General features: G+C 39.4%; 1 protein-coding gene across 1 annotated transcript in view; it reads left to right on the top strand.

Annotated features, from left to right (window-relative positions):
* The window catches only part of LOC139213849 (contactin-associated protein-like 4), a 104,067-nt gene that overhangs the window by 70,123 nt on the left and 17,801 nt on the right, over positions 1-16,143 (top strand). Inside the window, exons 13-17 of the mRNA XM_070844511.1 lie at positions 651-851; positions 4,222-4,384; positions 6,177-6,304; positions 6,821-6,991; positions 10,887-11,105. Coding sequence (XP_070700612.1) covers positions 651-851; positions 4,222-4,384; positions 6,177-6,304; positions 6,821-6,991; positions 10,887-11,105 — 882 coding nt within the window. The remainder of the gene's footprint in view (positions 1-650; positions 852-4,221; positions 4,385-6,176; positions 6,305-6,820; positions 6,992-10,886; positions 11,106-16,143) is intronic.

Genomic DNA, 16,143 nt, shown 5'->3' with positions numbered 1-16,143 from the left:
TTCTTCTTTTTTCTGTCACGCCATTTGTTTAAACATATAAATATGAATAATGGTGACACACTCTCTTTTTCTGCCCTGCTGCTTCATTTAATTGGTGTACGTGTAGAAATCTTAATAGTGATGATATTCTTTTTTTTTCTTTTCTTTGTTTTTCTTTTGTTTTTTCTATCTGTCTGTCTCTCTGTTTCTCTTTCTCTTGAATTTCAAGAGAGGTTCAAAGCTCTTGAAGTTCAAGGAAACTTTAGTAGCATCAGTGTAAAAGCCAATCAGCCAATCACTGGATTTGGTTAAAAGAATAGTTCTGCATTTTGGAAAATACTGTAGGCTTTTTTGCCTTTTTGCAGAGTTAGACTGATACCACTTTCTTGTCTATTCTCTAAATATGGAGCTGGAACCAGGAGGTTAGTTTAGAATTGACTGGACAGATAGCCTTGCTCTCTCCAAAGTTTAAAAATACAGCTACCAACACCTCTGAATCTAACTAATTAACAATGAATCTCATTGTTTAAGCCGTTCAAAAACTAAAGTGTGATATAAATGTGGCCCAAAAGTGTGATTATTCATGTCAGTTTTTGTGCAGATTAAAAGAAATAGATTTAATGAATTAATTAGTGACCTTTAAGATGATCTATCTATCTATCCCCATCCAGAGGAGCACACATGGATGGTGATCCAGCACAACAACACAGAGCTCACCAGACTGCGACCGTCTACAGGTGGAAACCAGCATCTTGTCCACTTTGACTACTTGTCTGAAGATGAGCAGCTATTGGCCGCCATCAGCCAATCAGAGCACTGTGAACAGGAACTGTCGTACCACTGCAGGAAGTCCCGCCTCCTCAACACTCCAGGTAAAGCCTGTTTTAAGAAAGGTTTTCTGGATACATCCTCTTTTCTTTATAATATGGAGGAACAACTAGTGTTATTCTGTAAGCAGCTAGCTTGGCTCCATTGAAAAGTTACAGAGGATGTACACCAGAACTTTTACAACTCACTGATCAACTCAGAGTCTCTGCTGGTTGCGTAGCAAGTGAGCCAACAAATAATGCAGTGAGGCAAAATGAAATTTAACACAGTCTGTACATGGGTCTCTAATTCCAAGCTGTGCTGTTTTATTTATATTTTGAGTCAATTTCTTACAACTTAATTATACTTTGATAATTCAAAAGTAGATCTCACAAAAAAAATGTGTCTAATTTTAATCCTTGTTTGATAATTTAATTTTAATTATTTGATTATTTTAGGATCTTTAGGAGAGCATTTTCTCTCTCTTTTTCCTCGATACCGCTCAAGTGCACATTTACATAAGAAAAGACTATAAACAAGAGCTTGTTCTTAATTGACTTGTTGGGTTAAATAAAAGTTAATGAAACCTTGGTTAAGCAGGAGCTCCTCAGCTGGGACTTTAGAAATCATTACGCTCTTTGCTGCAAACTTGGGGTTTCAGGGATTTTCCTTTCAAATGATTCAGAGAGATTGATTGTTCAGGATTTGTTTAATACCTTTAATACCTCCTCCTCTTAGAATTAGTATTGAGTTATACCAGTGTTTTCTTTGTTTAGTCTTGTGTTTTGTTGTGCTTTTATTGACTCAATGTTGGTGAGTAATAGAAAAAGAGGAAGGATCACTTTGTTCACCAAGTTGCATTGATTTTTTTTCTTGGTAGATGTTAATTCAGCAGTTTACACTTTCAGGGAAGTCCATTTACAAGGAAAACACATCAGGGACACATTTGATAACATTCAGTTAGCCAAATTAGCAGTATGGCTGTAGGTTTGCCGGTCGGTTCTCCACTTGGATCTAGACTGGAATATCTCAACAAATATTTGAAGGATTGGCATGGAAGTTTATACAGACATTCTTGTTCCTAAGAGGATGAATCTTTGCTTTTTTGGTAGCGTCACCATGTGGTTGATATAGTGTGGTTCTGAGTAGTCTCTCCAACTCTCAGATAGATTTCTATGAAGTTTGGTTTAGACATTCATGTTCCCTTCATGCTGACTTTTGATCCATTGACTTTTCCTTTAGCGCTGTCTTCCAGTCAAAATACTGTCTTGTCCAATATTTTGGTTCATGGCCAAAAACCTACAAAACTACTGGCATGCCTATCAGCCTCAGCTGTACTTTTAAAGCAGGCAGCTTAATTTTGGCGTCATTGGGCATAAATTCCATAATAACCTTTGCTATTATGTTGTTTTAATTCAAGTGGTCGGGGTCCTATTTGCTGTTCTACAAATGCAGATGCACATCCCTTCAGATGTCGGTGAAATCCTGATTTTATGGCAGAAAGTCCTGCTGAAAAAGGTGCTGCTCCAGCATTGGTAACGACTGTCTACCCTGCAAAGCAACCCAAACAAAGGAAGATGGACTCATCAAAAAGAGAGTCTAAAAGTCAATATCGACAAAGCATTTCAGAAAGAACTTAATGACGAAGCTGCTATCTTCATTTTCCTGTAATATCTAAATATGTTGCAGTGGTTTGTTCGGCTATTTACTGTTGCTAATAGCTTAGCCTTCTGCTAACACAAAAGTTACCCTCGGGCCTTTGGCTGCAGCTAATTCAAGTTCATGTTTATGCAATGTTATGGAACAGCATCAGGATCACAATCATGACTGGAATGACTGAAGCTGCTATCTTAATTTTCCTGTAAAATCTCAATGTGTTGCAGTGGTTTGTTCAGTTGTGAACATAGTTTTACCATGAAAGCAGAACAATAAGTGGCTGTGCTGAAGTTTTGCTAATAATTTAGCCTTCTGATGACCGTAGGCAAAGGCTCAGCCTTGTGGCTAATTCCAATTCAGGTTTATGTTGCTAGTTAATGTTAGAGCCTTGAGGATTGTATAGATGATTGCCTCTATACAGTATATTGACATTGAGAACACAATCAGGATAATCGAATCATTTTCCCGTGTGTATGAAGGGCTGCATATGTCCGTGCTCATCTAGTAAGAGAGACTTAGGACAAAAAGGTGAGAGCTTCATAGGGAGGGCTTTATTTTTCAAATTCTTGCTTTTTTTGCCTTTGTCAGAGAGCTGCATAGCCCAGCTGCAGGTCATGTATCAAGCATACCTTTGATTGCCAGTTATTCAGTGGACATCCATATAGCTATTGATGGCAAGGACACATCTTCAAAGTGTCTCTCTCCTGTGGCACTACAAAGACTATATCAGAGAGAAATTTGAGCAGGGAAGCAACTTTTTGGGGGCCAGGTAATAAAATGATGGATGGAAATAGTGAAAGTGGTGGAAAAGGAAGAATGGCTAGAGAGATAGAAGCTCCATTATAAACTCCCTGCTGCTCTGTGGGAAAATAAAGGAGTGCTGACTCAACAGAGACCTTTCCAATCACCTATTCTCACTCCTCTCCACCTACACACTCTCACAATGTGAAATACATTTTTCACTGTATACCATCATCACCCAACATCCAAAAACAATGTATTCAGTGTCAGGAGTAGCAGCCGGCAAACATCCCTCTGCCTTAAACACTGGATTCATATTGGGATGCTGAGAGATAGAGACTCTTTCTATACAGAGTCCGTTATTTTTTCACAACCCTGCTCATCTAAGGGTGCAATATGTCTTGACACTATTTCCAAAGAGAGTGCATCTATGTAACTTTTGCATCCTGCAAATGTATATTGGTTTATTATGCACAGGGGCAAGAGGCTCGCAAAGTTTTGACCATTAAAAATAAGCTGCAGCACTGAGATAGACCTTTGTTGCTTTGGTTTTCCCTTATTATAACCTGTAATTTTGAATTAAGCTTACCGGAGTGCACTAATTATGTGTGTTGCATTCATTTACATAAAGTTAACAGAACCACTAAATAAAATGACTTCAAAGGGCATTGGTAACACAGATAATTGAAGGAGCTTCATTTTTGAGGCTAAAATCTTTGAGAAGAAAGATTGTAGAGAAATTGGTTGAAAGCTTTTATGGCTGTAATCAACATTTCTTCCATTTTGCCAGGAAGAACATCTGCTGGTGAAATAAAATCAGTCGGGGAAATGACAAAAAGTACAATTACAGAATCCATAAATATGATAGTAAACCATCCGAGGTTTACTCTAGCTACTTGGACTCTTTTTTGGCGTATCTCTCATGTACCTCTCGTGACAGGACATGTGGTAATGACATCTGGGACAATCATCTGAAGTACAGAACGTTGATCATATTCAGAGACATTCAGGGTGTGTTTGCCTGTGTGTGTGTTTCAGAGGGCTCTCCGTTCAGCTGGTGGCTCGGGGGTCCCGGACCTGGTCGTCTCCAGACTTATTGGGGCGGTGCTCAGCCAGGCAGCCAGCAGTGTGCCTGTGGCCTGCAGGGCGTCTGTGTGGACCCACAACACTACTGCAACTGTGACGCTGACCGCACTGAGTGGTACTGACATTTATGAATATATAGACCTGGTTACTATTACTGTATATGCAAAGCTTGCTTTTGTTTATATCTTTATTAGGGTAAGTTACCATATTTTCTTGACACACTGCTGTGGACTCTGTGCTTACACTGAAGTCTGCAGTGTTGGAAAAACAAGCAGGAGGAGCTAAATTGTGAAAATATCCCATCCCCTCCCTTCAGAACTACTCCCCTACAGCACATAAACACACTGCCTGACTAACTTTACTGCTGGGGGACGAATCTACAACAATGATGAGAAGATCCACCACTGCCACCGGGTCTCTCGTTCGTTCTGTACACCATGGCCTTTCTCAGCTTTTCAGTCTGAAACAACATGGACACAACCAAAACAGCTGTCATGAACGTACTGTTAATTTAGCTTATAGCAACTGCTAACTGGCCCCAGAGGCTGTGCTTTGTGCTGTTAGCCTGCTAAACGACGTCTGTGTTGGCTCAGTGGATGTGCGCTTCCTGCTGTTTACTCACCGCAGTGTGTCGCTGAGCTGTAATTTCAAGTCTTGCTCAAGTTTCTCTGCCATTCTTGTGTGAGTAGCCTGCTAGCTTTAGCCTTGTGGAAGTCTCCTGTCATGTGCAATGGGTACACTTCCGGCATGTGCAGCAGGTACGAAAGTAGATTTCTTTCTTTTTTCTATCAAACAATTTCATTTATTTTTTGCTGTCGGGCTTTTATGAGAATTTCAACCAATATAACAAAAAGTGCTTCTAAAATAACTTAGACACTCATTGATATTTGTAATATATAAGCTTTGAAGGAAAGCTAGATCAACTCGGAAGACATTTGTACAAAAAAAGAACATTTTTGACCATGTGTTGTATTGTGGCAAATGCTGTCTTCATAACTCCAGCTCCTTCTGTCCAAACTGTCCAAATACTCACACTCTTCTTTCTGACCGTTCATCACATCCCCATCATGCTTTGAGAATACACCACTCATTTCCAGTCCCGGAAAATTCTCACCTGCAACGACACTGACATGTAGATGGCTGAAGTCCATAAAGCTGAACATGGGTGTGTTTGGACAGAGCTGCTCACTCAGCTGTCTGTCTGGAGTGCTCTTTGAGAAAATAGCTGTCACAGAAATTGGCATAGATGTAGTTTTGAGTGTCAGGACGGCTAAAATACCATCTGGCTCACCATTAAAATACCTTCCTGGAAAATTGTCCCAGATAATGCACAGGTTGTGTCAGCATATTGAAATACTGTTCTAATCTAGTACAATAAACTACCATATTTATGCATGTAAATAAATATAATTACAAAGTAGTTAATATCAAAGTAGTTAATCCAATAAAAATGTTCTTTCTGTTTTCTTTGATAATTTGTACTAATACTTCATAATCTCATTGCCCTTCTTTCAATTCTTCTGCTGCCTCTCCTCTTCATTTCCTCCCCCTCTCGCCCTCCCTCTCAATTTTTTCCCCTCTGTGTCGTCTTTCCCCTTCATTCCCCCTTTTCCTGTTCCTCCTCTGCTTTTCATCTCTTCCTCTTGTTCTACACACCTCTTCCCTTTGCTTATTCAACTGATCCCCTCTCTATTTCTCCTCTTTCTCCCCTCCTTTTCTCCCCCTCTTCATCTCTTCGCCCTTCTCCTCCCTTCTTTTTCATTATTTTTTCTTTTCTTATGTTTTTCACTTAATTTCACTTCTGTTTGTGTTGCTCCGTCCTCCTCCACCCCTCCATCACCTCCTATCCCTTTTCCTCCATTTTGCTCTTCATCTCTACCTTCCATCTCCTCCTCTTCCTCCTCCAGGGCTGAAGACTCAGGCCTGCTCACCCATAAGGAGAGCCTCCCTGTACGGTCTCTGGTGCTGGGTGACATACAGAGGCCGGGGTCAGAGGCCGCCTACAGGGTGGGACCGCTCCGTTGTCATGGAGACAGTAAGGCCAGCTCTGGTTGTCTAGTTACACATGATGGAGCGTTTTGTTAGAACGTGTTAAATCCACATTCAATCAGCCTGAAAATAATAACTTGTTATTTCTGAGATGGTGATTCCTCTGAGGCATATTGTTGATATAGAAAACATTTAATTTTGCTAATTATGTGATAGATTAATTATTCTGGGTACAGTACCTCAACACAACATTAGCAGAATTTTGCTAATGCACATTTCCTTCCTTCCTTGGTACTTGCCTCTCATTAAATGCATTACAAGTTAAATCAAAGTAACACGCTGTTTTTTCCACTTTCAATTATTCGTAATTACAGCTGCTCTATATCTACCTGAGCCGATAGATAAATAAATGTTTGGCCTGACTAATCAAACAAGACAGCGTAACAGAAATCATACCCTTGTGTAAGCTCATTAGTTGAACGTGCTGCCTCATTTCATTGCTACATGATTTCCATTTAAAGATCTTCACAGTGAGTTTTCACTGTGTGTGGTTTATTTCTAGAGAATTTCTGGAACGCTGCTTTTTTCGACAAGGAGACGTCGTACCTCCACTTTCCCACCTTCCACGGAGAGCTGAGCGCAGATATCTCCTTCCTGTTTAAAACCACGGCCTCGTCTGGTGTGTTCCTGGAAAACCTGGGCATCAAAGACTTCATCCGGATCGAGCTGAGCTGTAAGTAGTCGCTGGAGGGTGAAGATTTAATCCGGATTATAGTGATGTGTCAGTGAAACCTGGAAAATCAAAGTTGTAATCTGGATCTGTGTAAAACCCAGAGGTTACAAACTTAATCTGTATCAAACTATCCTGGAGGGAAAATGTTGTTTATTTCAGATTGAACTCAGCTGTCTTGACCTTCACGTACTGATTAAATACAAAGTTTAACAGCTTAGTCTCGTACTTTACTACATTAATCACCCAAGACTTTAATATTACATGATGATATGACTGTTAAACGTGGGCATTAATTACAACTATGCAACAAGAGGCAGCTCAACAGACTTTATTCTTTTTAGATTCAAGAATTCAATGGGTAAAAATACCTTTTTATACATGACTGCAGCTTTTATACATCACTTTTTCAAACTCATCTTTTTAAAAAAGCCTTTTATTGATGCTGCAACCTCCCTGTTTTACTTCTCATGTGTCTTATTGGTTTTATTATTACTGTTGCCGTTCTTATTTCCATTATAGTACATTTTATTCTTTCATTTTTGTTTTTTATCTTCAGGGTCTAATTTAATCCATCTAATGTCTCATGTTATTTAGCCATGTGAAGCACTTTGTAACTTTATTTTCGAGCAGTGTTAGATACATAAAGTTTATTATTCTCATTATTATCATTATCACTGAAACTCATTGAAGTAGAGAGAAATTTATGTTGTTCTTGTCATGTGATTGAGTGGAGGCTGTATTTGTACCTGTCAGTCTTGCCAGGCTCGGCAAGAAGATCACAATGGAAATAAGCCTGTCAGCTTTAGCGTGTAATTTAATCCTCAATAGTTTGTAAGTGTTTGTGATAACTGTCTTCTGATGAAGCAGTATTATGTGTATTTTCTGCTTTCTGCTTCCACTCTTCTGGGAAGCCTATCCACAAATGTTTGGGATTTTGTTCCCATTCAGCTACAAGAGGATTAGTGAAGTTTGGGTCAAAATTGACATTCCTGTTCATTTCAGAGGTGTTGGATGTGGTTGGTGGAAGTCAAGGTTCTACATCTTATGGACCTGGTTTTCTGCACAGAAGCATTATTATGTTGAATTAGGAAACAGTCTTCTCCAAACCAAAAGAACCTGAAACATGATTTTAGAGTAACTCTAAAGTCTTCTTCTTTAACAACAAATATGCATGATTTAATAAGCAATAATTAAAGTTGAATTTAAGAAAGACACTTCCTAACACTCCTGTGCTGGTGTTATGTGATCAGATTTAACAGATAATGCTGGCAACACAAGCACACAACTCCCTCATCTGCCTCCACATTTCACTTTAAGTGTTGCTTACTTCTAATGCATTTCAGTACATTACATGATACCTTCTTCCAACTGAGCCATGTCCACGTCAAAGCCCCATCATTCATAGAAGCTGAATGAGGGACTAGGTATTTGTATGGCCATTTAGATTGACTATACAGTTTATGTAAAACATTCAGAAACTGTGGTTAATGTCAGAACTAACCTGTAATCTGACTTTAAACTGACTTTAGCTAATTAAAGCCGCTTTAATATGTTTATAATAACAATCAAATGACAATGTGAAAACAAGGTAAGAATGGGAAAGGGCTCATAGTGATGAACCTACAGAGGATCATTACCCAAATTTAGTGCTTTATAGTGAGTTTAAGCTCACTGTTTAGCTTTGTGGCAGCAGCACTCTTTTGGTTCATTCCCACTTCCCTCATAATGTTGTTTTGGTCACAGCAGGCAGCTTTTTTCAGCCAAAAACCTTTAAAATGTTATACTGCCTGCCCAGCAACAAACAGCAGACAGACAGTTAGCAACTAACTGGTGAACAAAGTGGAGCCATCCTACTTATACAGGACATATGGTGCTGCTGACATGAGCTTAGCATAAAACCTGGTAACGGGGAAGCAACTGGCTCTGTCCACCCCGAAAAACATAGAAATGTTTAAAGTTGTATAAATAAATGTCTTTAACTAGAGCAAAAACAGAAATTAAAGCAAATCTGAAATGCCTGCACTAACAAGAGAGGTTTATTGTATTTTCCAGTTATTTTGTTACTTTGCTTCAGGGATTTGTTGCTGAGAGTTTGCTAAATTTTATCTTTCAGTTTTCATTGTTCTGATTATATTGTCTGTCTCAGCTCGCTCTGTTCTGCATAGTTTTCCAGCCATCGTCCAAATTGTATATTATTTAGAATATGTCACCAATAACAAGAATGAGAATTACTTTATGGGTGCAACAACATCATGACTGGGTAAGTGTTTTACCCATAGCCCTCATTGGTGTGTCATTTAAAATATGGGAGACATACCCCTAAGGGTGGTTTTCACTATTTTAATGATGATGTAGCTAGATATGAGATTGGCATTTATGGACAGACATGGTGTTTAGTAAGTCTTGTATAGATGCATCGAATAGGTTATTAGAGTCTCCATCAGCCATTCTCCCAGTTTAGTTTGGTTCAGTTTTTTTTTATTGTGCTGCATTTTGCATTTTCTTAGAATTGGGACTTGAAGAGACACACAGACAGAATCTAATACAGGGATGCTGCTGCACAAACTGCCTCTCTCTGCAGGGAAATCATTGTCGGTGTGGTTGTTCCAGCTCTGAACACTGCTGCTCAGTTGCTGGCTGCCTCAGATCTCTCTGTAACACTGTGGCTGAGCCTGAGAACAATTTCTAAATGAAGTTACCGTATGATGCTGGGAAATGGTTTCATCTTGTTCTGTGCTCATGGAGTAATATATCTTCTCCTTCCAAAGCATAAAGGATGAGGGATGAGATGCTTGTGCTTTCCAAAATCGACTCCTTTTGTCAGAATGAACATGGCAGGAATTTTGTGAGGTGAGCAGACCGCTTGAAAGGGGCAGCAAAAGAGAAAAAGTGGAGAAAACTAGATAACCAAATAGAGAAAACTCTCAGGTTCTGTTCCAGAAGTGAGGAAACCTCATTCAAAATCCCACTGACATTTATAACATGACTAATTAAAAGTCCAACCTTGGAACAAAGCCCTCCTCAGCAGTATTAATTTTAATTGTATTATTGTCATATGTACAGATAAAACAACTTTCACCGTACAATGAAATTCTTACTTTGCCCTTTGTCCTCAATGCCATATTAAAGATTACAGATAGATGGATAAATAGAAAAAGAAAAGGAGATAAATATCAACAATACTATGCAACACATACACAAGGTAAAAAAAGAATATATACAAGAAGTAAACTGTACAATTTCAAGTCTTAAGAGCAGTAAAAAAATATATTGCACGAGGAGAATGTCTTTCTCACAGCATGTCGTCCGGCTCGCTTCACATGTCTCTATAGAAATGTTAGATTTTTTGAAAAACAAAAAGTCTTCACAAAAGAAAGCTGCCTGATGGTTTAATCAACCCTGACTCAGTTCTGCTCCTTTTTTATCTGTTTTTATGCCTCCATGTTGACGACAGCCATGGGCGGAGGCATTATATTTTTGGGTTGTCCGTCCATGTGTCTGTATGTCCATACATCCCATTTTGATGAACATGATATGTCAGTAATTTCTCTCAAATGCGGCTCAGAGATGAACTGGTTAGATTTTGGTGGTAAAAGCGAACGGGATATCTCAGGACCACCTGGGGGCAATTTCATTACATTTGGCACAAATGCCCACTTGGACCCTTTAATGAGTGGAACCTTATTCAATGCCATAATATAAGGGGTGATTGCAACCATATTTCACAGTTAGTTGGATACTAAATTGGTGACACTAATCTTCAGACATGGATGTAAACTGCTACTTGACTGCTTGGCTGAGACATGCAACCATAAGCTGGTAATTCTTGTCTTCTCTTACCATCCTGTCCATAAGTCATATCATAAATCATCTGTCTCCTTCTGCCTCCCGCCAGCCTCCACTCAGGTGGTTTTCTCCTTCGATGTGGGTAACGGGCCTCTGGAGGTCCGTGTTGAGTCGAGCGTCCCGCTGAATGACAACCGGTGGCATCGAGTCCGAGCAGAGCGGAACGTCAAGGAGGCGTCGCTTCGATTGGATGGACTTCCTGTCGCCACGCAGGAGGCTCCTGCTGACGGACACTTTCACCTGCAGCTCAACAGCCAGCTGTTCATAGGTGAGGCACGTGTGGGGAGTGAACAGTTCCCTCATCAATAGCAGTAATGATGGCTTTCACGTATCTTTCTCCTCACAAACACAGGCACTTCTTTGGTGTACATACATATAGAGTATACCTTCTCATACAATGTCTTCTTTGTTCTCTGTGTTTTTCTATCCATGTTGTTAAGTGTCCTCTGACAGATGTTCCTCTATCCTACTGCAGTTTGCCATTGTTTTTTGGCATATGTCTTCATTATTTCTGTATTTGTGATTGATGCACCAGCAATTTATGCAGCAGCACTCCATTTTGTGCATAACAATGAAGTCATGGTAAGCTGAATACCAATTAGCAGTATGTGCCAGCTTTAATAGAGCTCTGGCTGTCACTGTTTTCATTATGAGTTTTGCAGAAAAGGTAGTTGCGTGCACTGCATGCCTTATATTTATGTCCAGGTGCAGGATAACTGATACAGGACAGTATCCACACACTGAATTAAAGCTCCCAAAACTGTAATGGACAGAGAAGAAGCAGCTTCACCAGACATTGGCCAACAGGACAAAGGACAAGATGTACTATTTATAGGTGAAAATTTGATTACATGCAATGCTAAGTGTCAGTGTGAAAGGTATTTTTAAATATTTCGGGTTTGAAATCATTTTGGAATTGGCCTGGTAGATCGCCTCCTCCAGCGGCCGCGAAACAGACTTTGTCTGACAGCATTGCAGAAAGGATTCCTACAGAGATAGATCTATAAGATCCTTTTTGTTTAACCAGAAACAGCCAAACTTTTGTGTTAAAATGCCAAAATCACAGCTACCGAACGAGCAACTCCCGTGTTCTGCGAGGTAAAATTACGAGTTTTTGTCAATTAAATCTGGTGGCTTTTAACCAAGCCACACAACGGCTGTCTCTGGTTAAACAAAAAGGATCTTAATGGTCTGCAATGTTGTCAGACACTTTGGATATCAATCTGAGCCTTTCGGTAGCAAATACAAGCACTTTTAGCGGACGTACTTTGATGGGCATGGTTGCCCCAAAGGATTACATTACAGCCATTGCAGCCAGTTTACGGCTGCCAGCTGATCTACTGCACCGATTCCGAAACGTTTTGTTCCCACCAGTCATTTTGAATGCATAATATGTAAAAGTAAAGAACAGGTTTAAAAATACAAGAGTTATCCTTAAAGTGATCAAGCAAAACACTGACAATACAAGATGCATACCTCCAGATAAGTTACAGAAAGGAGTTTTCACAGCTACTGTATGTTAAACAACTTCAAGATCTAGGCCAAATAGATGTTTTACCAAAATGTACAGACGTGTATAGAATTATTACTGGTTTTGTTTTGTTTTTTCTCCCAACTCCTGTAGGAAAGAGCCCCACAGTAACTAGTTTTAGATTCAATATCAGCAAAATTGTCTGTTCTTAGTGCAGGTGCAGCTGTTTGGCTTTACAGAGGAGAATAGGTACAAAGTCCAATTCCTCTGCTTTGAAAATCACAGCTGATTCACATGTGCTAAGCATTTTATTGATTAAATGCCACCAAGTGGTGCTAAATATGGAAGATGCCAATTTGACACATTTATCAATAGGAGGTCTGGCAATGTACATGTCCCTCCACAGCTGTCAGCGAGGTAATGTTTACAAATCAGCAGCACATAGTGCAGCATGTGGTCCTCCAGACTTACGTATTCTCTTTTTTTCTGTGTATGCTAATCTGTTATCAGCTAAATCCTGTTGTTTGATCAGCAGTATTGGATGTAAAAGGTGCTGCTGAGTTTGCATGTCTATTCAGTGGGGCTTCTACCACCTCTTCATACCCAGCCCCGCAGTGTAAACTCCTGACAGGCTACAATCCAAAGACAGGCAGTTACCAGTCCGATCTCCTCCGGCAGAGTCCTGCATTCTCTAAAAGGAAAATGAATAATCAGTTTCGAAGTGCTAAACTGCTATTGGCCAAATGCCATCAGCTGCTCAGCACTATTGAATATGAAAATGCTGAGTTGATGGTTTCTGACCACTGAACAATAATCGCTTTTCATGAATAAGCATGCATCCGGGAGCATAAATACGAGCATATATAAATATGATGTGATGTGATTTCTGTCACTTCTTGGGTCTTTAACGAATCTGTAAATTAAGCTGAACCTGTAACTTATTCATTAGGCTTTCATGTAATTAACCACCAGTGAGCTGAAAATCTCTAACACAAACTTCATCAATACTTGCAGCTCTTTTTATCTCAACAGTTCAATTCTACAATTCAAATTCCATCTGAAGACCTGCAGGAGAAAAAATAATGAAAATCCATCATCTATCATCAGGTTTTATCATTCTGCAAATATTATGTATGCTACTTCAAACCAGCAAACACTGATGAAAATAAAGAAACAAACATTGATGAGATTGGATGAAGGCAACAGCAGCAGGGAAATGGAGGTGAATATTGATTGGCTGAATGCGATAATCCGCTCTGAGGTCACCACCATCAGCCTAAACCTGTTTACTTCTGAATTGTCAGTGCAGTTCACTGGAAGAAGTCAAATGGATTAATTTGTTGAAGCTGAAATGTGCTGATATTTATTGGTGAAAATGGATGTTTGTAGTACAGAGTTCTGACTTGACTGACTTCTTGTTTTGAATAGAGCAGTGACGCTGTCTAGCTGTTAGGAGAAACCAAAAGATAGCCGCAGGTTTGATTCCTGTAACCACTCAGCAGCTCTGTTCTGTCACAGTGTCCTTGAATAAGACCTGAATGTATCTGCTGAGCATCAACTCAATGTCTGAAATCTGAAAATAAGGTTACACAATAACTAGGAAGCACCAACATCTTGGTTAAGCTTGAATATTTGTCAACAATTTGTTATTTAATTGCAAATTAGGTGTCTAATGAATATTTACATGCTATCTTAGTTATCTTTAACAGCCCAGTGGTGAAGAAAACTCTACGGATCCTTGAGAGTAAGTAGACAGTAAAAGGAACAGTTCCACAATTCTGAATTTTCAAATTTTGAAGGCTATGCAAACCTATTAATGTTTGAATGTCGAAATTTGATTCCATTGCGACCCTGGCGGATAAACGGTATGGATGGATGGATGGATGGATGGATGGATGGATGTGATGATTGTTCAGTCAAATGTGATCAAACCATACCCACACACTCCTGATGAGGCAGATGAGTTTTTTAGTGTTAATCTTTTCTTTCTTGAACTTTTGACTTTGATTGCTGCATCTTTAGTCATGAAGATTTAAAGTTAAAAAGAAGTATGTTGCACTTAAGTTTTCAGGGGCTTTGAATGTAGCATCTTTATTTGGAAAACCTATACTATATATAAAATATATAACTATGCATACTGATTGATTATAATGTATCTCCATCATACTTTTCTGGATACTCAAACGTGTTTTACATTACAAAATGAGTAAATGAAGTAAGTGGCATTAAATCAGATACTGAAAGCAGCTTTTAAGAGGTGATCTTCTTATCATAGCAAGATTAGAGCATGCAGTCACGGATGTATTTGGGAAGGAGTTCAGAATGGGAGTGAGTTTATGGATTAGAGTTTTAAAAGGGACATTTAATGTTATCGTTTTAACTTCTTGTCCCTAGTGGGTGTCAAGCTGCAAAAATGCTGCATCCTAATGCAACAATAGCTCATTAGCCATGGCGGCAACATGGCTGATAGCAATATTGGTCTCTTGGCTGGTCAACCACTGTGGTCCAGACTGAAGTATCTGAACAGCTATCTGCTGGCCACGTCATTTCATTTAGACATTCATGTTCCCCAGAGGATGAGTCCTACTGCCTTTTGTGATACTTTTCCTGTACTCTTCCTCCATGAGGTTGAGGTTCGGGTTTGCCATGAAACTTTGTTTGCACGTTTATGTCCCCTTCAGGATGAACTAAAGTCATGGGGTTTATCCACCTGGGGTTAATTTACTCTCCTAAGAATTTATACTTTTTTAATCCTGAGATGTGACACCTGGGATGGGTGATATTAAACGGGTTATCTCCTCAAACTTGACGAAACTTCCTCCAGAGCCGCAGAATGTCTTATTTATCTGGTTTCACATAGTACTCCTCATGACTAGTAAATAAATCTCGATGTGTTAAGCAAATGTTTTCATTTCTATGTTTGGGGCTCAGAGTGTGACTGCTGGCTCTGCAGGATTACTATGAACATATAGAATATCGTACTGTTTACAGCTTATTCATGAGCACACAATCCTTCCCCGCAGACACACAGTATGTGGGGATTCACAAGCCTCAGCACTGGCTTGTTTGAATCCATAAACCATCCTACCCCATGCATTGTATTTATGAGTCTTGATTTGTAAAGCAAACTGTTTCCATTGTTTGAATTATAAGCTGCTGTGTTTGTTTGTATAAATTCATAAGCCATCTTTCAATGTACACTGTATTTATGAGCCATAATCCTGCTTTGCTTTATAAGGCAGTGAATTCCATCGTTTTGATTAATAAGCCATGTTATTGCCTTGCATGGATTTATAATCCACAGCATTGTTCATTTTCCAATTCCTTTATTGGTGTTTGTATTGTAGGTGCTAAAAATCCATGCTCAGCAATTTTGAGTGAGCTCAGCTATGAATGCAAAAATAACTTCCTTTGTGGAGGTTTATAAGTAATTATTTAGCCCTGTTTGGATAGTTAAATCTTTGTATTTTTGTGCTGAATACCGTCCACCGACTGAGGTGCTGGACACAGAGTTTATTCCTCTCTGCCGCCGTGTGTAGATGAAGCGCCCTCCTGTACCAGGATGTTGAGGATTCTTTTGATCTTCGCTTCACATATCTCTCGAAAAGCTGCAGTATTGATGTCAGATCATCCCGTAATATAAAATGTAAGCAGCATCCTGACAAGTCAAGGTTAGCTCGTAATCTGTCTTGATGTTCTTTTGTTTTTTCCTCTCGTCCTCTTGGCAGGGGCATAAAAGACAGTTTAGTTACATAGTTTCTTTGAAAACCGGCTGTGTCGAGGTGTCTTTTGATTTCAGCATCACAAATCCTTCCTGTGACAATGGAAGTGAGAT

The sequence above is a fragment of the Pempheris klunzingeri genome, chromosome 15, assembly GCF_042242105.1.
Source record: "Pempheris klunzingeri isolate RE-2024b chromosome 15, fPemKlu1.hap1, whole genome shotgun sequence".
In the NCBI taxonomy this organism is placed as follows: Eukaryota; Metazoa; Chordata; class Actinopteri; order Acropomatiformes; family Pempheridae; genus Pempheris; species Pempheris klunzingeri.
This window is presented reverse-complemented; position numbering and strand designations above follow the sequence as displayed.